Source organism: Pleurodeles waltl, chromosome 5, assembly GCF_031143425.1.
Source record: "Pleurodeles waltl isolate 20211129_DDA chromosome 5, aPleWal1.hap1.20221129, whole genome shotgun sequence".
Classification (NCBI taxonomy): domain Eukaryota; kingdom Metazoa; phylum Chordata; class Amphibia; order Caudata; family Salamandridae; genus Pleurodeles; species Pleurodeles waltl.
In genome coordinates, this window is record NC_090444.1 from 1,866,892,325 (window position 1) to 1,866,915,457 (window position 23,133).

A 23,133-nucleotide genomic window follows, 5' to 3' on the forward strand; every position below is an offset into this window, starting at 1 on the left:
TATACCCAAGTGTAACGAATAATGCACGTTGTGCACAGTTCAAGAGAGAACTGTGCAGCTCCGTCAGTAGCTTTTTCAGATGTAGTGGGAAGGCTCAATGGAAAGTGGATGTTATCGGGCTCATTTAATATTTATTCCTTTAGAGCCATTGCAGGCATATTTTCAGATACTGGGGATGTTTGCATGCATTTAGGTAACACTGAGTCCTCTGGCAGTTGATTTTAGAATTATTTGGAGTAGAGTGATCAGCTTCTTGGGAAATCCGCGTTAGTTTTGTCTACTGGAACCTCCGTTTCTTCCCTGTGCATGTTTCTGCCATGTGCTATTGTTGGTAAGTGATTACAAAGCTTCTTTTCTATTGATTTTGCTCCTCAGGGCCACGAGTCTCTGGAACTCAATTGCTTAAACTAGCTTTAAATGTGAACACAACCAGTGGCATATGTTTGCTTACTATCAGTGGTTCCCAGACTGTGTGCTTGGTACGCCCACCCCTGGCTAAATCAAATCAAATCATTAACATTTATAAAGCGCGCTACTCACCCGTGCGGGTCTCAAGGCGCTAGGGGGGAAAGGGGGGGTTATCGCTGCTCGAACAGCCAAGTCTTTAGGAGTCTCCAGAAAGCGGAGTGGTCCTGGGTGGTCCTGAGGCTGGTGGGGAGGGAGTTCCAGGTCTTGGCCGCCAGGAAGGAGAAAGATCTCCCACCCGCCGTGGAGCGGCGGGTGTGAGGGACGGCAGCAAGTGCGAGGCCAGCGGAGCGGAGGGGGCGGGTGGGGACGTAGAAGCTGAGGCGTCTGTTGAGGTATTCCGGTCCCTTGTTGTGGAGGGCTTTGTGTGCGTGGGTGAGAAGACGGAAGGTGATCCTTTTGCTGACTGGGAGCCAATGCAGGTGTCTCAGGTGTGCGGAGATGTGGCTGTTGCGGGGTACGTCGAGGATGAGGCGGGCCGAGGCGTTTTGGATGCGTTGCAGGCGGTTTTGGAGTTTGGCTGTGGTCCCGGCGTAGAGGGTGTTGCCGTAGTCCAGGCGGCTCGTGACGAGGGCGTGGGTCACGGTTTTTCTGGTGTCGGCGGGGATCCAGCGGAAGATCTTACGGAGCATGCGGAGAGTGAGGAAGCAGGCGGAGGACACGGCGTTGACTTGCTTGGTCATGGTGAGAAGAGGGTCCAAGATGAAGCCGAGGTTGCGGGCGTGGTCTGCGGGGGTCGGTGCGGTGCCGAGGGCCGTGGGCCACCAGGAGTCGTCCCAGGCGGACGGGGTGTTGCCGAGGATGAGGACTTCCGTTTTTTCAGAGTTCAGCTTTAGGCGGCTGAGCCTCATCCAATCTGCGACGTCCTTCATACTCTCTTGTAGGTTGGTCTTGGCGCTGGCGGGGTCCTTGGTGAGGGAGAGTACAAGTTGGGTGTCGTCGGCGTAGGAGGTGATGATGATGTCGTGCTTGCGTACGATGTCGGCGAGGGGGCTCATGTAGACATTGAAGAGTGTCGGGCTGAGCGATGAGCCTTGAGGTACGCCGCAGATGATCTTGGTGGGTTCTGAGCGAAACGGAGGGAGGTAAACTCTTTGGGAGTGGCTAGTTTCTATGGTGTACCAGGGTGCCACAGGGCACAGATTGGGAACCACTAGATTAGTGTGATAGCTGGCAAATAGAAACCACAGTACAATTGTCACGTGCACTCACGTCACTCAGGACAGGGTGACGCGCCTGTTCACCATGCAGGGGACATTTCCTTTCCAGCACATCTGGAATTGCTCAGTCCTCACTTCTGCAGTGTTTAATGTTCATAGTAAATAAACAGGTATTCTCATTGTGGGTTGCCCAAAGTTCATGTCTTTGTGTAAGGACGGTGAGGCCTGGTCTTTGGGTCTCGGGTCCTTCAATGGTTCGAAGGTGTAACACACCTGCTGAGGTCTCTTGTTTGTTACTTGTGCTGAGAGTCACCAGTGCTGCTGTACTGCAGCTTGCACTGGTGAATTGCAGAATGTACTCCCTTTTGGGCACCTTACCCTCTAGATACCAGGAACGAGCATTGATGACCCTGTGCCGTTCAGTTATCACTATTTCAGGAACACAAGAACTAAGGACATGCATGTCATCGATCTACACAAGACAACAGCAACAGAAGACGCCACCTTTTGCCGATATACACACATTGCCCAGTGTAGCCACCAGCCAACCAGCAAATGGTCTTCTGACCTCGCAAGAGGCAAACATGGTCCAGCACCCACACTCTGTTTTGGGAAGCCAAGGACCTGAGTTATGGTGGATTCTGCGTGGTGTAGATGTGAGGGCGGAAAGCCAGCTTTCCCACCAGTGGTTTGGTCAGAGTGCTGTTTCTGTGCATTTTCAATCCGCTGCAGAGTCGCAACATAGCCGCCTATGGGTTGGGGTACACATTTGGGTAACCTCTTTCTGGAAGCATCTAGGTCCTTCTTTTAAACTCCAGGCTACATGTGCAGCACCTGCAGTGAGCTTGGAGATTGCAAAGGGCACTGGGGAAAATTAAATGGCATGCAATAAAATGCGTGAAGCAGCAGATGTCCAAGGCATGTTACGACTCCTGTCCTTAAAGTTACTCGGCTGCCCTTTTTCTGTATCAGACCCTATTTTAGAGCTTAATGCAGTTTTTGCAATTTGTTTATTGCTTTAGCCTAAAAGCAATGTTTCAAAATTTAGTTTTTCACAAAATCTCCTGTAAATTGACTGGTTATTCTAACCTTTTGAGTCGGTTGTCATTTATTTGTTTCTTTTTCACAGGGATAAAGTTTTATTTTGTAAGTCTCAACAACAGTTTTTATTATTGCCCAATGTTGTTTGTGTTCATCTTTATGTCAATGTGTTCGAAATACTACAAGCTTAACCTTTCAAAGAAGTAATTAATATTCAAAAATATGTATGAACAGTACACACTTTAATGAAAAATTCCACACTATACCAATGCAAAACGTAGTAGTTTAAATATATTCAATTTTCCACAGTAAAATTTTACGCATTCAGTTGTCATAAATCTCCCAATCTGGGGAAGGGGACACACCTGGTTGGATCTCGAAGTGAGAGTGGTGTGTGTGACTGTGAGAAAGTAGCCTCTTTCTAGCCTTGTTACCCCCACTTTTGGCCTGTTTGTGAGTGTATGTCAGGGTGTTTTCACTGTCTCACTGGGATCCTGCCAGCCAGGGCCCAGTGCTCATAGTGAAAACCCTGTTTTCAGTATGTTTGTTATGTGTCACTGGGACCCTGCTAGTCAGGACCCCAGTGCTCATAAGTTTGTGGCCTATATGTGTGTGTTCCCTGTGTAGTGCCTAACTGTCTCACTGAGGCTCTGCTAACCAGAACCTCAGTGGTTATGCTCTCTCATTTCTTTCTAAATTGTCACTAACAGGCTAGTGACCAATTTTACCAATTTACATTGGCTTACTGGAACACCCTTATAATTCCCTAGTATATGGTACTGAGGTACCCAGGGTATTGGGGTTCCAGGAGATCCCTATGGGCTGCAGCATTTCTTTTGCCACCCATAGGGAGCTCTGACAATTCTTACACAGGCCTGCCACTGCAGCCTGAGTGAAATAACGTCCACGTTATTTCACAGCCATTTTACACTGCACTTAAGTAACTTATAAGTCACCTATATGTCTAACCTTTACCTGGTAAAGGTTAGGTGCAAAGTTACTTAGTGTGAGGGCACCCTGGCTCTAGCCAAGGTGCCCCCACATTGTTCAGAGCCAATTCCCTGAACTTTGTGAGTGCGGGGACACCATTACACGTGTGCACTACATATAGGTCACTACCTATATGTAGCTTCACAATGGTAACTCCGAATATGGCCATGTAACATGTCTATGATCATGGAATTGCCCCCTCTATGCCATCCTGGCATAGTTGGCACAATCCCATGATCCCAGTGGTCTGTAGCACAGACCCTGGTACTGCCAAACTGCCCTTCCTGGGGTTTCACTGCAGCTGCTGCCAACCCCTCAGACAGGCATCTGCCCTCCTGGGGTCCAGCCAGGCCTAGCCCAGGATGGCAGAACAAAGAACTTCCTCTGAGAGAGGGTGTGACACCCTCTCCCTTTGGAAAATGGTGTGAAGGCAGGGGAGGAGTAGCCTCAAAGTAGCAAAGACGACTACTGCAACTCTGTAACGCTGATCCTGCCACCTTCTCGACTGTTTTCCTGGTGGTGCATGCTGTGGGGGTAGTCTGCCTCCTCTCTGCACTAGAAGCTCCGAAGAAATCTCCCGTGGGTCGACGGAATCTTCCCCCTGCAACCGCAGGCACCAAAAAGCTGCATTACCGGTCCCTTGGGTCTCCTCTCAGCACGACAAGCGAGGTCCCTCGAATCCAGCAACTCTGTCCAAGTGGCCCTCACAGTCCAGTGACTCTTCAGTCCAAGTTTGGTGGAGGTAAGTCCTTGCCTCACCTCGCTAGACTGCATTGCTGGGAACCGCGACTTTTGCAGCTACTCCGGCCTCCGTGCACTTCCGGCGGAAATCCTTTGTGCACAGTCCAGCCTGGGTCCACGGCACTCTAACCTGCATTGCACGACCTCCTAAGTTGTTCTCCGGCGACGTGGGACTTCTTTGTGCGACTTCGGGTGAGCACCGTTTCACGCATCCTCGTAGTGCCTGTTTCTGGCACTTTTCCGGGTGCTACCTGCTGCTGAGAGGGCTCCTTGTCTTGCTCGACGTCCCCTCTCTCTCCTGGTCCAATTTGCGACCTCCTGGTCCCTCCAGGGCCACAGCAGCGTCCAAAAACGCTAACCGCACGATTTGCAGCTAGCAAGGCTTGTTGGCGTTCTTTCGGCGGGAAAACACTTCTGCACGACTCTCCACGGCGAGAGGGATCCGTCCACCAAAGGGGAAGTCTCTAGCCCTTTTCGTTCCTGCAGAAACCTCAGCTTCTTCTGTCCAGTAGAAGCTTCTTTGCACCCGCAGCTGGCATTTCCTGGGCATCTGCCCATCTCCGACTTGCTTGTGACTTTTGGACTTGGTCCCCTTGTTCCACAGGTACCCTAGATTGGAAATCCACAGTTGTTGCATTGTTGGTTTGTGTCTTTCCTGCATTATTCCTCTAACACGACTTCTTTGTCCTTAGGGGAACTTTAGTGCACTTTGCACTCACTTTTCAGGGTCTTGGGGAGGGTTATTTTTCTAACTCTCACTATTTACTAATAGTCCCAGCGACCCTCTACAAGGTCACATAGGTTTGGGGTCCATTCGTGGTTCGCATTCCACTTTTGGAGTATATGGTTTGTGTTGCCCCTATCCCTATGTTTCCCCATTGCATCCTATTGTAACTATACATTGTTTGCACTGTTTTCTAAGACTATACTGCATATTTTTGCTATTGTGTATATATATCTTGTGTATATTTCCTATCCTCTCACTGAGGGTACACTCTGAGATACTTTGGCATATTGTCATAAAAATAAAGTACCTTTATTTTTAGTATAACTGTGTATTGTGTTTTCTTATGATATTGTGCATATGACACTAGGTGGTACTGTAGTAGCTTCACACGTCTCCTAGTTCAGCCTAAGCTGCTCTGCTAAGCTACCATTATCTATCAGCCTAAGCTGCTAGACACCCTATACACTAATAAGGGATAACTGGGCCTGGTGCAAGGTGCAAGTACCCCTTGGTACTCACTACAAGCCAGTCCAGCCTCCTACAGTGACCCCCTCAGCACAGAAGAGGACAGACAGTGGTGCCTTCTCCGTGACGCGTTAGGCTCATGTAGATTCGGATTGTTGAGTTGGACATCCCTGCCAGAGATTCTGCTTGAACCCTCAGCCGAGCCCCTGAACAGAGTAGACACACAGTTGTTGGTATTGAACTCACTATTTGTTATGTACAAACCTTATGTATCGGAATGATGCTAATTATCATGGTAATTTCAGGAAGCATTATATACAGCAAATGAAAATTGCGTTTACCATTGTGCACCCCTACTACTTATAACAAATGAGACTAATCCTTGTTAACACCTCCGTGTATATGTTATCAGCCTCATGATTATTGCATTAGTTGTATAATTAGTCATCTCCCCAACCATGTCAAACCGTGTAGCTACCCCATATACATTCAATAAAAAAAGAAGCTTTCAGGCAGTGCTTAATTTGTATTTTTTTTTAAAGTGGCAGGTCCCTCGTCAGGAGGCCACTTCCGGTCGCGTCGCCCTGGCCGCTGCCAATTACAGTATTATCGCAGGTACGAACCATCAGACGCCTACAAGTGGGACAATTCAGGCTCTTCCAGGCCCCCAAAGCTATAAGAATGCCCTCGTGTACATTGAATTAATAAAACAACTGTTGTTGTGCTCGTCTCTAAATTAGACAAACGGCCAACATGCGTCAGATTGTCATAAGTGCCCTTCAGGCAGCCAGTGCTCGTGACTCTTTACATCCTCTTCCCTGTGGAAGGGGGCGGGGCTCGCGTCTAGACTTCATATCTGCATTGTAAAGCTTGAACAACGTCCTTGTCCGAGTCGCCCTCGAAAGGCGAGCAACGCTGACCAGCTTTCTTCTTCCTTCCAAATGTATTCTGAGCAAAGCTGGATGGCCTTGCACTGTTAATCACCACATTTAGTTCTCCTTCCAGTAGAACAGAAGATTCTTCTCTGCAGCTTTTGTGCTATATTTGTTTTTGTTTATTGTACAACTAATTTGCTGCTAAAGAAACAATGCGATCTCGTACACTCTGTCAGCTAGCAGTACCATTAAAAAATTTTTTTTTTTGCTCTCGGGCACTCCAAACATTTATGGGTACAGGTCTACTTACAGCGAAGAGACATTCTCATGTGTTGGGCATTGAGTGCCCCCCTTCATTACACCGATGGAGACGAGGGATGGACTGGTGCGCACAGATGCAGCGACCCATATATCAGGATAGGGGCTGCTTGAACAAATATTTGATCTGGTGCCGTACACGTCGCTCTCTGCAGTGTTGGAATGCCAGCAACCTGTTTCAGGGCGATCTTTTATAGACCTAGTTTGCAGGAGACCTTCACTACACAGACCTTGCTTACCAGATGGGGAGCGCATATGCAAGATCACACAATCCATGGCTTGTGGACACCCACGCAACAGGACCTCCATATCAACCACCTAGAATTGCTGGCTATGCAGTTTGGTCTTCGAGCACTTTTTCTAGTTTTTTTTTGTCTACACAGACAACACTATGGCTATGTTTTATCTGCAAAATTGAGGGGCACACACTTGCACAGTGATACAGGCCCTCATCACCAGTTGACTGGACTACGATAACCACCTCTACGTAGGACTCGCCGCACACCTCCCCCAGAGACTTAAGACCATACAGAACGCCGCAGCCAGACTTCTCCTCCGCCTTCCCAACGAACCCACACCACACCCCACCTTACGCAATTCCACTGGCTCTCCGTACAGTAGAGGTGCCAATTCAAGCTGCTGACCCATGCACACACGGCTGTACACACCAACCGTCAAGAATACGATGGTCTGTCTCCCTTTCACTTGCCCGTACTCCCCGAATATACCGAAGCAGAAGTGGACGACGCTTCTTCTCTCACATCGCAGCAAAAACCTGAAACCGCCTCCCCACACACCTCCAGACCATTACCTAACCTTTGGAATTCCAAATGACTCAAATCTGGCTGTTCGAGTAAGCCCCTGTAAGGAAATGCCTCCTTGGCATGGTTACCACCTGACTTTTTGCCTTTGCTGATGCCAAGTTATGATTTGAAAGTGTGCTGAGACCTGCTAACCAGGCCCCAGCACCAGTGTTCTTTCCCTAAAACTGTACCTTTGTTTTCACAATTGGCACACCCTGGCATCCAGGTAAGTCCCTTGTAACTGGTACCCCTGGTACCAAGGGCCCTGATGCCAGGGAAGGTCTCTAAGGGCTGCAGCATGTCTTCTGCCACCCTGGGGACCCCTCAATCAGCACAGACACACTGCTTGCCAGCTTGTGTGTGCTGGTGGAGAGAAAATTACTAAATCGACATGGCACTCCCCTCAGGGTGCCATGCCAGCCTCACACTGCCTGTGGCATAGGTAAGTCACCCCTCTAGCAGGCCTTACAGCCCTAAGGCAGGGTGCACTATACCATAGGCGAGGGCATAGGTGCATGAGCACTATGCCCCTACAGTGTCTAAGCAAAACCTTAGACATTGTAAGTGCAGGGTAGCCATAAGAGTATATGGTCTGGGAGTCTGTCAAACACGAACTCCACAGCACCATAATGGCTACACTGAAAACTGGGAAGTTTGGTATCAAACTTCTCAGCACAATAAATGCACACTGATGCCAATGTACATTTTATTGTGAAATACACCCCAGAGGGCATCTTAGAGATGCCCCCTGAAAACATACCCGACTTCCAGTGTGGGCTGACTAGTTTTGCCAGCCTGCCACACACCAGACATGTTGCTGGCCACATGGGGTGAGTGCCTTTGTCACTCTGTGGCCAGGAACAAAGCCTGTACTGGGTGGAGGTGCTTCTCACCTCCCCCTGCAGGAACTGTAACACCTGGCGGTGAGCCTCAAAGGCTCACCCCCTTTGTTACAGCACCCCAGGGCATTCCAACTAGTGGAGATGCCCGCCCCCTCCGGCCATGGCCCCACTTTTGGCGGCAAGGCCGGAGGAGATAATGAGAAAAACAAGGAGTCACTGGCCAGTCAGGACAGCCCCTAATGTGTCCTGAGCTGAGGTAACTCTAACTTTTAGAAATCCTCCATCTTGCAGATGGAGGATTCCCCCAATAGGATTGGGGATGTGCCCCCCCCCCCCCCCTCCCCTCAGGGAGGAGGCACAAAGAGGGTGTAGCCACACTCAGGGCTAGTAGCCATTGGCTACTAACCCCCCAGACCTAAACACACCCCTAAATTGAGTATTTAGGGGCCCCCAGAACCAAGCAAGATAGATTCCTGCAACCTGAAGACGAAGAAGGACTGCTGACCTGAAGCCCTGCAGAGAAGACGGAGACACCAACTGCTTTGGCCCCAGCCCTACTGGCCTGTCTCCCCACTTCAAGAAAAACTGCAACAGTGACGCGTTCCACAGGGTCCAGCGACCTCTGAAGCCTCAGAGGACTACCCTGCTCTAAAAGGACCAAGAACTCCCGAGGACAGCGGCTCTGCTCCAAAGAAGAAACAACTTTGCAACAAAGAAACAAACTTTAAAGGACTGCACGTTTACATGCAGTTAAGTGAGGGTTGTATGCAGGAAAGCCCTGCCACACACATCAACATCTAATAGAACTAAGGCATGATTTCCAAAATGAATTAAAAAATGGAGTCAATTTCCTGCAGTGTTCTTTACTCCTTCCTAGGCTACCAGTTTTGGTAACTTCTTCATCCTCATCCTGTCCTTATCAGTCACATAGCCAGGCCCTGCTCCGTTTCGAAGAATACATGTTGTGCTTATCGTTTCTGCTTTCTATATCCATAGTTTATCTAGCGAACTGCCAATTCAGAGTTTAGATAAAATGTTTAAAGAAATCATTTTTTCTCTTCGTAATGTACATTTTATCGGAGTATCAATGCAGCTTTCTCCTAATTCTTAACCTAGAAGATTTATCCTGGGACATCCAGCACCATATGTATTGCGCTGCTTCCCCTTTGCGTTGTTTCCAGCGTTCATCTGAGGTATTCAGCTTCAGTTGTCTTTCTGAATTTCACTTTAGCAAATCATGTGTTGTGGTTTGTTTCTATCTTCAAAATGGCTACTCCTATGTTAGTAGTACTAGTTGTTTGCACCGAGAACTTTCTAAGCGCCGTCAGTAACTGCAGTAACTATTAACACATTCTTTGCACACAGTTTACCAACTTTAAGGATGAGAAGCTGAGTGGGCCTTGTTGGTTTCCAACTCATGACCTGCAGAGCCACGTCTGTTGCTTATGTCCATGCTTTCAACAGTGTGATCTCAGGCACCACAGAGAAGACTTCACATTGAGTTCCACACTTGATATCGGTTTTAGTCTTTCTATAGCTGAAAGTCCTCAGAACTATTGCCAAATAGTGTTGCTTGGTTGCCTCATAGCCTACCTAACTAGGGGTAAGAATTCAGCTGTGAGACACACAGGAATATTCATTTATCTAAAGTACGTAAACCTGGGACTTGGAAGTCTGTGTAGGCCTTTGTCAAGCTCCATCGTTTGAATTCAGATATCTGCTGCACCTCTTCAGGTGGGTGCCTTCCACCCGCCTCGGCGGTGCTCCTCTTTCATACGAGCAAGTGAGACTTTCAGAAACTGTGCTCGAAAAGAATAGGGAACTTAACTGGAATATTAGTTCTTTGGCATGACTTATAATTCGTTCACATACAAGTCACCTGTCACCCTTAAGAGGAAGGGTAGGTATGTATATGGTATGTCTAGCCCAAGTCAGCGGAGCGCTGTACAGGGTCAAAGACAAACTAGCAAAGAAGAACCTCCCACGTGACCTGTATTGCTTCTTATGTGCTCAAACAAAAACTGTTGGTTCTAACCCCAGTGGGCAATAATGTCTTGAACAAATTCATTTACGTAAATTCATTTATTTACTTTTTTACATAATTTCATCCAAGATATTAATAACATCTGTGCTCAGATATCACACACAAGGTTACTAAATGTGTTTCTCTATGAAACTATTTACAAACAGAATATACATCTAACATAGTGTAAACAACAAACAAAAATTATACATGAATACAAATTCAAATGCCCCCACTATTAACTCACTCCTGCTCACAGCAAAACAATCCCTCTCATAGTCACCATTCATATCCCATTCCAACCATTCTACTCATAATATTATTTGATAAAATTATGCCAAAAAAAGTAAATCCATGAATTTTATGTAAATTGTAATTTGTTCAAAACATTATTGCCCATTGGGGGAACAGAACTGATAGCATTTGTTTGAGCATATAGGAAGCAGGACAGGTCACGTGGGACGTGGTTCTTTGCTAGTTTGTTTATTCCCTGGTCCCAGACCTACATTCATATTAGGAGGGGGGACCTTTCTTTTCATGTCAGGGTCGAAGACGAGCATAAAGTGGGCAAGTGTTAGGAGAGGAGTTGGGGTTGTACACAGTTGGTACATCGTGATGTGGCGTTCTTTAGAAGGGGGTGCAGGGGATGTGGGGGTGCTGTCCCAGATCCTGGCTCCACACATGGAGAAGGCCTGATGGTTTGTTTCTTCTCTTCTATACACTGCTTTGTCCTCGGTCTGATGGTGTCCTGGCTGTGAGTGTGCCAAGAACCACTGGAGATGATGAGCTTGTCTGCAAGATAAGAGTGGGTGCCAGTCGCGATGCCGTGAAATGTATGGGCGCAGTGGCCTTTCCACATGATCCAGATGCTAGACAGTAGATTTGATGATGCCACCATCATACGGAGTTCTAGGGTCGAGCCTGCGAGTGTGTGCTAGTGCGTGAGTCTCGCTTGGAAGATACTGTTGTGTACTAAAAGAGCTTAGAGCCCGCCCATTTCTTCCTATTTTTTCCCTTCAGGCCACTCTTTAAAGCTCCTTTAATTGGCCAGTGCAGGCCAAAGTCAGTTCCGATGATTGCTGTGGAGCAGGGACCAAGCGCAGATTGATTCAAGTTAGTCTGTGGCTCTCCACTGCTGCTGAGGTGATCGAGGTACTATTTCTTCCCCTGTTCTTCCCTCCATAGCGCCTGCACTTGTTTCTTGTTTTCCTGCGTCTTCTGTTTCGCTTGGTGTGCGTGCAGTGTCTGCCCTTTTCACTGTGACAATATGATGCTGTCTAACTCGGGCTTCAAGAAACAGTCTAGATAAACCCTGGCTTCGCGCCCTGGCTCCCCAATAACTGGAAACGCCAGCTCATCCACAGAAATCCTTAGATAAAGGGCCTGTGAGACGAAGGGGAAGAATGTGTTTGCGGTGTAAATGCTTGTTGAAAATGTATTTGAGCTTGAGCTCTTTCAACTCGGGGTGTTTTGTTCACTACTAGCTTGAATATTTGTAATGCAAACCCACAATCTTTCCCCCAGCTCTGGGAAGTGAACGGTACAACCTCCAGCAGCCTCCCCCCCCCCCCCCCCCCCCCCCCCCCCCCTGGATGCAGCCATGCACTTCAGGTTTGACAAATAGGCCCAGAGACTTTAGTTTCCTGATAATTAGTATTTTAAGCGGTAAAGTGCACCATATTCTTCCCTGCGACTACAGGGGTGTTCATAATGTATTCTTTGTGGGTTTTTTCAGTTCTGAAATTCATTTTCTGTTTTATATTTGCATCAATCCTACTTCTAGTAGTAACACAACTGTGGAGTTGTAAGTTAGAGCCATCTACTGCTTTATTAATCAACTAAAGTCGAAACCAAACTGAAGTCTGCCTAACCCTAAAGCAGAAGTGATGAAAGCAACGTACAGAACTCAAGCGCTTCAGTTATCAGGTCAGTTCTGCCACAAAGACAAATCAAATCAAATCAAATCATTAACATTTATAAAGCGCGCTACTCACCCGTGCGGGTCTCAAGGCGCTAGGGGGGAAAGGGGGGGTTATCGCTGCTCGAACAGCCAAGTCTTTAGGAGTCTCCGGAAAGCGGAGTGGTCCTGGGTGGTCCTGAGGCTGGTGGGGAGGGAGTTCCAGGTCTTGGCCACCAGGAAGGAGAAAGATCTCCCACCCGCCGTGGAGCGGCGGGTGCGAGGGACGGCAGCAAGTGCGAGGCCAGCGGAGCGGAGGGGGCGGGTGGGGACGTAGAAGCTGAGGCGTCTGTTGAGGTATTCCGGTCCCTTGTTGTGGAGGGCTTTGTGTGCGTGGGTGAGAAGACGGAAGGTGATCCTTTTGCTGACTGGGAGCCAATGCAGGTGTCTCAGGTGTGCGGAGATGTGGCTGTTGCGGGGTACGTCGAGGATGAGGCGGGCCGAGGCGTTTTGGATGCGTTGCAGGCGGTTTTGGAGTTTGGCGGTGGTCCCGGCGTAGAGGGTGTTGCCGTAGTCCAGGCGACTCGTGACAAGGGCGTGGGTCACGGTTTTTCTGGTGTCGGCGGGGATCCAGCGGAAGATCTTGCGGAGCATGCGGAGAGTGAGGAAGCAGGCGGAGGACACGGCGTTGACTTGCTTGGTCATGGTGAGAAGAGGGTCCAAGATGAAGCCGAGGTTGCGGGCGTGGTCTGCGGGGGTCGGTGCGGTGCCGAGGGCCGTGGGCCACCAGGAGTCGTCCCAGGCGGACGGGGTGTTGCCGAGGATGAGGACTTCCGTTTTTTCAGAGTTCAGCTTTAGGCGGCTGAGCCTCATCCAATCTGCGACGTCCTTCATACCCTCTTGTAGGTTGGTCTTGGCGCTGGCGGGGTCCTTGGTGAGGGAGAGTACAAGTTGGGTGTCGTCGGCGTAGGAGGTGATGATGATGTCGTGCTTGCGTACGCTGTCGGCGAGGGGGCTCATGTAGACATTGAAGAGTGTCGGGCTGAGCGATGAGCCTTGAGGTACGCCGCAGATGATCTTGGTGGGTTCTGAGCGAAACGGAGGGAGGTAAACTCTTTGGGAGCGGTTAGCGAGGAAGGAGGCGATCCAGTCCAGGGCCTGGCCTTGGATCCAGGTGGAGCGTAGGCGGGTGATTAGGGTGCGGTGACAGACGGTGTCAAAGGCAGCCGAGAGGTCGAGGAGAATGAGGGCGACTGTTTCACCGTTGTCCATCAGGGTTCTGATGTCGTCTGTGACTGAGATGAGGGCAGTTTCCGTGCTGTGGTTGGTTCGGAATCCGGATTGTGAAGGGTTGAGCAGGTTGTTGTCTTCCAGGAAGGTGGTCAGCTGTTTGTTGACGGTCTTTTCTATTACCTTGGCTGGGAAAGGTAGAAGAGAGATGGGGCGGAAGTTTTTCAGGTCGCTTGGGTCAGCCGTAGGTTTCTTTAGTAGGGCGTTGACTTCAGCGTGCTTCCAGCATTCGGGGAAGGTAGCAGAAGAAAAAGAAGAGTTGATGACGGTCTGGAGGTGCGGGGCGATGATGTCGTCGGCTTTGTTAAAGATGAAGTGCGGGCAGGGGTCCGAAGGGGCGCCGGAGTGGATAGAGTTCATGATGGATTTGGTTTCTTCCGTGTTGATGTGGGTCCAGTTGTTGAGGGTGATGTCCGGGGAAGCGGGTTCAGTGGTGTATGGTTGGGTCTGGTGTCCGAAGCTGTCGTGGAGGTCGCTGATCTTGCGATGGAAGAAAGTGGCGAGGGATTCGCACAAATCCTGTGAGGGCGTGACGGCGTTGGCGCTGGCGCTGGGGTTGGAGAACTCTTTGACGATGCTGAAGAGTTCTCTGCTGTTGTGGCTGTTTTTGTCTAGTCTGTCGGTGAAAAAGTTCCTTTTGGCAGTGCGGATCAGGTGGTGGTGTTCGCGTGTAGCGTTCTTGAGGGCGGTCATGTTGTCAGCGGTGTGGTCCTTGCGCCAGGCCTTCTCAAGGGCACGACAAGTTTTCTTTGATTCTTTGAGGGTGTCAGAGAACCAGAGAGGTTTTTTGGTGTTGGTCTGTCGATGCGTGCGTTTGAGGGGAGCAAGGTTGTCAGCGCAGTTGGAGATCCAGTTTGTGAGGTTGAGAGCTGCGTCGTTGGGGTCGGTGGTGAGGGTGGGTTGGTTGGCGGCGAGAGCGGAGAAGAGTTGCTCTTCAGGGATCTTGTTCCACTGTCGACGAGGGATGGGTTGAGTGCGGAGGTGGGAGGTCTCGCGTCGGAATGTGAAGTGGACGCAGCTGTGGTCGGTCCAGTGTAGGGCAGAGGTGTGGCTGAAGAAGACGTGTTTGCTGGCGGAGAAGATAGGGTCGAGCGTGTGTCCGGCGATGTGGGTGGCGGTGTTCACCAGTTGTTTGAGGCCGAGGTTGGCGAGGTTGTCGAGCAGGGTGGTGGTGTTGGGGTCGTTGTTTTGTTCCAGATGGAAGTTGAGGTCGCCTAGGAGGATGTAGTCCGGTGAGGCGAGGGCGTGCGGGGAGATGAAGTCGGCGATGGCGTCGCTGAAAGAGGCGCGAGGTCCGGGAGGACGGTAGACGAGGGATCCTCTGAGGGTGGTCCTTGGGTCGGTGCGAATCTGAAAATGCAGGTGTTCAGCGGCGAGGGGGGGGTCTTCGGTGGAGGTGGTGACGCTGATGGAGTCTTTGAAGATGATGGCGACACCTCCTCCTACTTGGTTGGTGCGGTCTTTTCTGGAGATCTTGTAGCCTTCGGGGATGGCGGGTAGCGATGTCTGGAGCAGAGGAGGCGTTCATCCATGTCTCCGTGATGAAGGCGACGTCCGGGGCTGTGGAGTCCAGGAGGTCCCAAAGTTCAACGGCGTGCTTGTGGACGGAACGAGCGTTGACCAGGATGCACTTGAGGTGGTTGATGGCGCGTGGGCTTGTGGTCGTGGTAGTTGCGTGGTGGAAGATGCGTTTGCAGGAGTTGCAGGCGAAGGGTCCATGGGTGCGTTTGGGGTGAGCTAGGAAGCAGGTTTTGGAGCGCCCTGGGTTGAGGGCGTGGAGGGTGGTGGGGTCGTAGCGGATCAGCGGGGCTTGGGGGAGCTGGGGACCAGGGGTCGTGGCGCTGGACGCGGGCCAGGCGCGGACGGGCGCAGACGGGCTTGCCTCTGGCGCGCCTCTGGCCGCCATATGAGGGGGGGAGGGGTCAGCTGGGGGCGAATGGGAGCTGGGGGGCGGGGGCGTGCAGGAGGTCGCGGCGGGAAAGCGCGAGGGAGGGGGGGGGGACAGGTAGAGTGAGAGGAGCTGGGGGAGGGGGTTTAGGGTGGAGGAGGGTGAGTGTTAGGAGGTTTGGAGATTAGGGAGAGAGATAGGAGTAGGGTTGTGAAGATAGGGGAGGGGGGGTTGTAGAGGTGGGTGAGGGAGAGAGGTAGAGTGAGAGGATAGGGAGATAGGTAGTAGAGGGGGTGGCGGGAGGGGGGGAGAGATAGAGAAATAGATAGAGAAAATAGATAGAGAAGTCGATAGATAGGGAAATAGATAGATAGACAGATAGGTAGGTAGGAGGAGGTGGAGAGTGGGGGAGTTAGATAGTGAGATAGGGAGCTAGAGAGATAGGAAGATAGGAGGAGTGAGGGAGGTAGATAGCGAACGGGTTAGCTAGGGGTGAGAGAGGGGGAGGCGAGTGAGGGAGGGGGATGAGGAAGGAGCAGGAGGGCAGGCTCGGGGGAAGAAGACGGAGGAGGTAGAAGAGCCGAAGACAGGAGAACAGAAGACAGAAGAACAGAAGACAGAAGAACAGAAGACCGGAAGAGCAGAAGACAGAAGAACAGAAGAACAGAATTTAGGAAGAAGCCAGTGGCTCATTGCTGGTTTTAAACATAACTTTTAATGTGCCATTTAGAAACCGCTTTAGTGAACCTACTGCGGCCTGGCTGACGTGTGCTTGTTTGATATTTACTGATCCACAAATGCCAACAGCTATTTTAGGACAGTAAAATAAAAAAGCATTGGTAAACCCTGTAAGCTGTCACTTGCCTTTTGAAGGCGAGACCTGTTGGCTTTGCCATTGTTTTTTTTTTTTTTTCACCTCCCCCGTGCTTCTTCCTTTGCTCACTTTCTTGCTGCCTCCCTTGTGAGGGTCTCCACTGCCCCGCTCCTCTCTCCTGCCCCCGCTCCTTCCCTGCCCCCCCGCTCCTCTCTCCTGCCCCCCCACTCCTCTCTCCTGCCCCCCCACTCCTCTCTCCTGCCCACACCAGACCCCTGCTCCATTGCTTTCACCCAGTGGCTGAGTCAAGTTTTGAAGTTTAAAATATCTGAAAGTGACCCGAGTGCTTTTATATGACACCAGCCACATTACCGAAAGTATGAGGGTATCAATAAATTATCGTTGTGTACTCAGTCCTACACCTGTGCCTATATGTTACTGAGGCACGGCGTCCCTGGGGAATTCACGCTTGACTGTCCCATTAGTCGGTCTTTAGGAGGTTGTGACAACATTGTTTTGGCAGCGCAGAAGATGTCGTCCTACAAAGTTCCACACCCTTGCGTTTAATGTCGCAAGACGATGCGACGCTGGAACCCGCCTTTGGAGAATACGCCGCCCTGCGTTGGTTGCAGTCGCACACGTTGTCCCAGATAGCCAGGCTATCAATCCAGCTAGGCCGGAGGAACCATCATGAAAGCATGTGCAGCCTGCGTAAAAAACATTGACCAAGCCAATAGATCCCACATCAGCAAGACTGGTTGGCTTTGCCAATGCTTGTCCTAATTAAGACAATAATAAAGAGTTCTTTTAAGAAAGATAATGTCTTGGTTCTTGCAGAATACACGTGTAAGAATCACAGGGCTGCTGTTACAGGCAAGTATCTTCCTCAGCACCATTTCTTAGTCTGAAAATTGTTTTTTGTGGTGAACATTTTAATGCCGCTCAGGCTATCTGCGAGTTGATAATCTGAATATAGTCACCGGCAAAACAATAATTTAAATATACCAGTCGAAAATCTGAATCCTAACCTATTGTACCAACTTTCCAAACCTTGTAGGTAAAGACAGCCTGTTTGAAAGAAACTGAAATGCAATGGGCAGCTCAGGGCAACCTAGGAGTCCAGCTAGGACATAAGCATTTGATAACCAGTTTATCTGAAGAAACCGTTGCCAGAATCGACCAGGCAGGTCTTCACTGTTCTTAGGAGCAACATTGTTCTCCAGAATGCAAACAGATATTGTATTCAAACCTCCTTTTAGACAAGTGATTTACATTGTTTGAACTACAAAGAAAGAGGGAGCAAACTGCCTCTCATCCCAGCACAGTTCACCCCACTGCATCCTGGTAAATGAGGTACGATTACTTCAAAGTTGCTGTAGATTTCGCCAACGTTGGTGCAGGTAGTGCTGTTATCTCTAGACACGTGTCTGGGTTTAGTCCTTCATGAGTTGAGAGCAGAAGTATCGGAGAGCAGAGAGAAACCATCTGGTGATGCTGAAATGCTGCCCAAGTCTTCACAGGTCACCATACCACCCCACAGGCCCAAAGCTGCATCCCAGGTTAGCTAGTAAGTTTGCTGGTGCAAGGGAGCCTTGTAAACACAAGGGGGGAGTAGCACACACCCTCCCATCCCAGCACAGTTCATCCCACTGCACCCCATTGCATTGTGGTAAATGCAGTACACTTTCTTCAAAGTTGCTGTAGTCTTGTCTGAAACTATATTTCGCTTCCGTCAGCACTTGTCTGTCTGTTCCAGGTCTGCGGACATTGCTCTGGTGGCCGGAGGGAAGCGCAAACGATGGATTATTGCGACAGAAAACATGAAGGAAGGGGACCTCATCAACACCTCGGGGCACATTGGGAGAATGGCAGGTGAGCATGGGAATGTGACGGTGTGTGGGCTTAAGATCAAAAATAAGACAATACCGTGCAAATGCGTAGGTTGCATTGGATAACCTCTCCCAAAGCAACTGATGCATCAGTTCATAAGTGCCCACAACTGCCAGCAAGGTCTTATCTCAGATGGAACACAGAGGGCTGGGCAACTTTTCCCACTTGGCCCTCTCAGTTTTGTTTTACTCCAATAAAATAGTATTAATTTGTTTTGCTTTTAGGTGAAATCCTATTTTTGTAACAACAGTGAACACTTTTGTTAAGTCGCCTCTGGTTTGTAATCTTTGCATCTCGGTCCATTTTGGGCTGTTTGTATAGGGTAGATCGATCAATCAGAATTTATAAAGCGCTGCAAATCACCTGTGAAGGTCTCAAATGAAAAGTCTGAACTCAGTCAGTTTTGAACACAAGTGTCCTATTAACCAATTTAATGGTGCCCTCTCTCTCAAGCTTGGAATGACGTACAGCTGGAATTTTAACACAACCTGACATCGCTGAATTGTCTAACCGCCTCACAAATCCAAAGATGTGAGTTTTTATTTGCCTGCTCCTCGTTGGATCCTAGTACGACGCCTGTCAGGAATCACTAGCATGGTTCCGACTTCCCCAGGAATCTGCCGATGGAGTTCTCTGGAGGGGAACGGGGTTAAGGGAGATCCGTCACCTCTCAGTACTTCGGGACCCTAGGATAATTTGTGAACTGCTGGCGTAGAAGCTATGCAAACACTTTGGGCTCGATTGAGATCCTGGCGGACAAGCTACTCTGTCTCATGAACTGCTGGCGTAGAAGCTATGCAAACACTTTGGGCTCGATTGAGATCCTGGCGACAAGCTACTCTGTCCCAATGGTGATGGATAGCCCGTCCACCAAAATATAAATCCCTTGTGATATAATGGGATTACGGGACATCTGTCACTGACTAACTTGTCCGCCGAAATATAAACCAGGCTCTTAGTGTTTCTTGTTTGTCAGTGTCTAAAATCAAGGTGTGTGTGTGTGTGGTTGGGAGGGTTGTACAGAGGAAGATCTTGGGCAGAGGTCTTTTCTCGGGTAGAACATCATTAACATGGCTAGTGCAGTTTGCTTAAGGTTAATTATCCAACGTTTTCTTTACAGTGTCTGCCAAGGAAGGAGATTCTCATCCTCTTGGAGCTCTGCCTGTTGGCACTTTAATCAACAACCTGGAGCTGGCACCTGGCAAAGGAGCCCAGTACATTCGAGCAGCAGGTACATGTGGGTGCATTGGTCTGACACACGAGGAAAGGCCTTAAGGGTCATGCTGACAGGTACATGGGGAGCATTGATCCCATACAGAAGAAAGGACGTAAAGGGTGCATGCTGGCATGTACATTCGATATCATTAGTCCAACACGGGGATGGCCTTAATGGAGCATGCTGTTATGTACATGCAATATCATTAGTCAAACACGGGGAGGGCCTTAATGGAGCATGCTGTTATGTACATGCGGTATCATTAGTCAAACATGGGGAGGGCCATAATGGAGCATGCTGGCAGGTACATGAGGTAGCATAGGCCCAGCACTGAAGAGCGCCTCAGGAGGGCATGCTGAGAGGTACATGGGGAGCATTGGTCCAACACAGGAGTAAGGGCCTTAGGAGAGCATGCTGGCAGATACATGGGGAGCATTGGTCCCACTCAGGAGGAAGGGCCTTAGGAGGACATGCTGGCAGCTACATGAGGTAGCTTAAGCCCAGCACTGAAGGGAGGGCCTTAGGAGGACATGCTGGCAGGTACATGGGGAGCATTGGTCCCACTCAGGAGGAAGGGCCTTAGGAGGACATGCTGGTACCTACATGAGGTAGCTTAAGCCCAGCACTGAAGGGAGGGCCTTAGGAGGACATGCTGGCAGGTACAAGGGGAGCATTGGTCCCACTCAGGAGTAAGGGCCTTAGGAGGGCATGCTGGCAGGTACATGGGGAGCATTGGTCCCACTCAGGAGGAAGGGCTTTAGGAGGACATGCTGGCGCCTACATGAGGTAGCTTAAGCCCAGCACTGAAGGGAGGGCCTTAGGAGGACATGCTGGCAGGTACATGGGAGCATTGGTCCCACTCGGGACGAAGGTCTTTAGGAGGGCATGCTATCAGGTACATGGGGGAGCATTTTTTCCCACTCAGGAGGAAGGGCCTTAGGAGGGTATGCTGGCAGGTACATGGGGAACATTGGTCCAACACAGGAGGGAAGGGCCTTAGGAGCATATGCTGGGAGGTACATGGAAGCATTGGTTCAACACAGGAGGAAGGCCTAAGGAGAGCATGCTGGGAGGTAGACGGGGAGCATTGATCCTAAAGAGGAGGGAGGGCTTTAGGAGGACATGCTGTCATAAGAACTGATCTCCATTGACTGAGTCATTTCCCTTTGAGCACCCTTAGTCATGCATTCTCAGGTTCCATCCGAGGCCTAAGAGGAAGCGGGGAACAGTATTGCCTCTATTGTCGCTCAGGAATGTAGCTAAATGTCCGAAAACAGTAGTTAGAACTTCTCCCCTGCCCATCTCTCGACAACGCATGCACTGCTTAATACGTAGCCAATGCAGTCTGGGCATTAACTCTAATTTTTAAGTTTGTACATGGTGTATACAGTTAAGTTTCTTTCGGTAGAACTGTTAAATTGTACTCACTCTCCTTTGGCCAATGTTCAGGGATTATTTAGATGTCAACAGGAAATAAAGCAAGTTTTACTTTTTCTTGAAGGTTTGATTTAATTTTTATCACCTTATCCGTGAGTATTAGTGTGGCCCAGCACTACTTCCATTCACAACGCGCCAGGTTTTTAGAATATCCACTTGTGACATATTTGCATTCAACTAATCTACAGAGATTTGATGCTGTAGTACAAGGTAACTGGTGAACTAGAAACTCTTGACTCTGAGAGCAGCTCAAGAGAAAGGTTCCCTCTCCTCCCCTCAAGCCTTTCTTGGATTTGGTTGATTTCTAGCTTTGATGTGCCATGTTAGGATCTAGAGGAAGTAACCCCAGTCTGGTCTGGCAGATTTAGTGCCTTAGACTGGCAGTTCCTCGCCCCGTAAATGAGGTGTTACCCTGGAGTCCCTTGGCAGCATTTTAAGGTGGAAGCTCCCCAGCTGAAGTGTCTGACCTGTTCTCTTCTGCAGGGACATGTGGCATCCTACTGAGGAAGGTGAATGGAACGGCAATTGTACAGCTGCCATCAAAACGCCAGGTCCAGGTAAGGGATGAGACTGCAGGCATTGGACGTTGAATTGTGCTGTCCTCAGGTCATTGAAAATTATAAAAGTATTTATTCCAGATACAAAAGCTTGTGAGACTAGAATGTTGGGGCAATCCGTCCTCCCCGCTTATCCCTTGTGAATCCTGTGTCCAACATCTGTGCTTAGTCTGCGAATGAGCGGTAGCTAATCCCCCCATCAGTGACACATTTCATCTTCTCCTCTGTAGGTTCTGGAGACCTGCATGGCTACCGTCGGAAGGGTCTCGAACATCGACCACAATAAGCGGATTATTGGGAAGGCAGGAAGGAACCGGTGGCTGGGAAAGCGCCCATCAAGTGGACTATGGCAAAGAAAAGGTGGATGGGCAGGACGCAAGATCAGGCCGCTGCCGCCAATGAAGAGTTATGTCAACTTGCCCTCTGTCTCCGCCAAAGCCTAAGGGCCCCTCAGCTCCTCGCTGCTGCCTGGACATTCTGCCATCTGTCCATCACCCCAGCCCTTGACACGGGCTTCGCTTTGTCCACCTCTCATTTACCAGAACGCGTGATCTTTCAACTGCTTCCTTCAGAATAATGGCTTTGCAAACTTCACCTGTGCTTCCCACAGATGTAGCTCTTATTAGATAACATGCAGTGTTCATTTTGTGTGAAAAGGCTACTTTTTACCGCTCCTCCTTGAAGGATGAGTTTTAGCGACGCATCCTCAGTATCACCAGTCTATTTGCTGGGGTCTCATGCAGGCCAGCAGCACCTCTTCAATGTAAAAGGCCAAAGTGTGGTTCTCAGACTCCCTGTGGATGAAACATGGGTTCTGCTGCTAGTCTGACAACACCTCAGCCATTCATGCAGAATGTGTTTCCTAACATCGACTGGCCTCTGCATCTGCCACCTAAGCTACGCAGTACTTGGATCTCTCATCTTTGAACGTTTTTGTAGTCCGCTGTTCATCTATTGGAAGTTTTTAATGAACTGTTCAGGCACAGCTTGGTGTGTTGTCACTCGTGAAAATAAAGACCTTTTTTTTGTGTCAATCTGTGACCCTTACCCATGATCTGGTATTAGTGGGGAGTCGGGAGCGATGACTGGAGTACCTGCAGTAGACCATCACACCAGCTACCAGGTGTTTTGGCTATAAATATGAAAGAAAATATCCTCTGTGATGAGCGGTGGTGAATATACACATCCTGTGATAATCTATATATTGCAAATGCTCAGAATTTTTATCCTAGTGTGTAAACTCCAATCCCTGCTGAAGCACTTCCTTGAGATTGTGGCATTTTACTAAGATTCTCTTGATCTCACTGACAGTAAGTATGTCCATCCTGGGTTAGAGGTCACGTTCTGACAAACTGTGCTTTCACCCCGGGTGCACTCCTTCGACATAGGGGGCCGATGGGGTATGTAGGTGGCTCAGTAAATGTACCATGTCTGCTTCCACTGGAACAATGGCAGCTGAATAATAAACTCAATAATAAAATAATGTTCTTTTTTCACAACAGAATCATGTCTCTGATATTTGGAAAACTAGTAACATGCGTGGGGTGGCATGTTAGATGGGTGTTCACCTTATAAGGCATGTCGGCCTAATGCTTTCTTAAAGGATCGTGTTTCATAACGTTGGATATGGAGGCTGTGGTTCCTGCGGTACTCTCTGATGTCCCTGCTTGATTGTGGCGAGAGAGGCTACTAAA

At 49.5% G+C, this 23,133-nt stretch overlaps 1 protein-coding gene across 3 annotated transcripts in view; it reads left to right on the top strand.

The window, feature by feature from the left end:
• Positions 1 to 22,933, top strand: part of MRPL2 (mitochondrial ribosomal protein L2) — a 63,863-nt gene extending 40,930 nt beyond the window's left edge. For 2 of the 3 annotated variants that reach the window (XM_069236414.1, XM_069236413.1), the window contains exons 5-8: positions 18,096 to 18,211; positions 19,350 to 19,460; positions 21,366 to 21,439; positions 21,670 to 22,933. In XM_069236414.1, the coding sequence (XP_069092515.1) occupies positions 18,096 to 18,211; positions 19,350 to 19,460; positions 21,366 to 21,439; positions 21,670 to 21,882 (514 nt within the window). In that variant the 3' untranslated portion in view covers positions 21,883 to 22,933. Of the gene's footprint in view, positions 1 to 6,131; positions 6,205 to 18,095; positions 18,212 to 19,349; positions 19,461 to 21,365; positions 21,440 to 21,669 lie in introns of all 3 variants that reach the window. The other variant, XM_069236415.1, reaches the window with a different exon arrangement.
• The last annotated feature ends 200 nt before the right edge of the window (positions 22,934 to 23,133 follow it).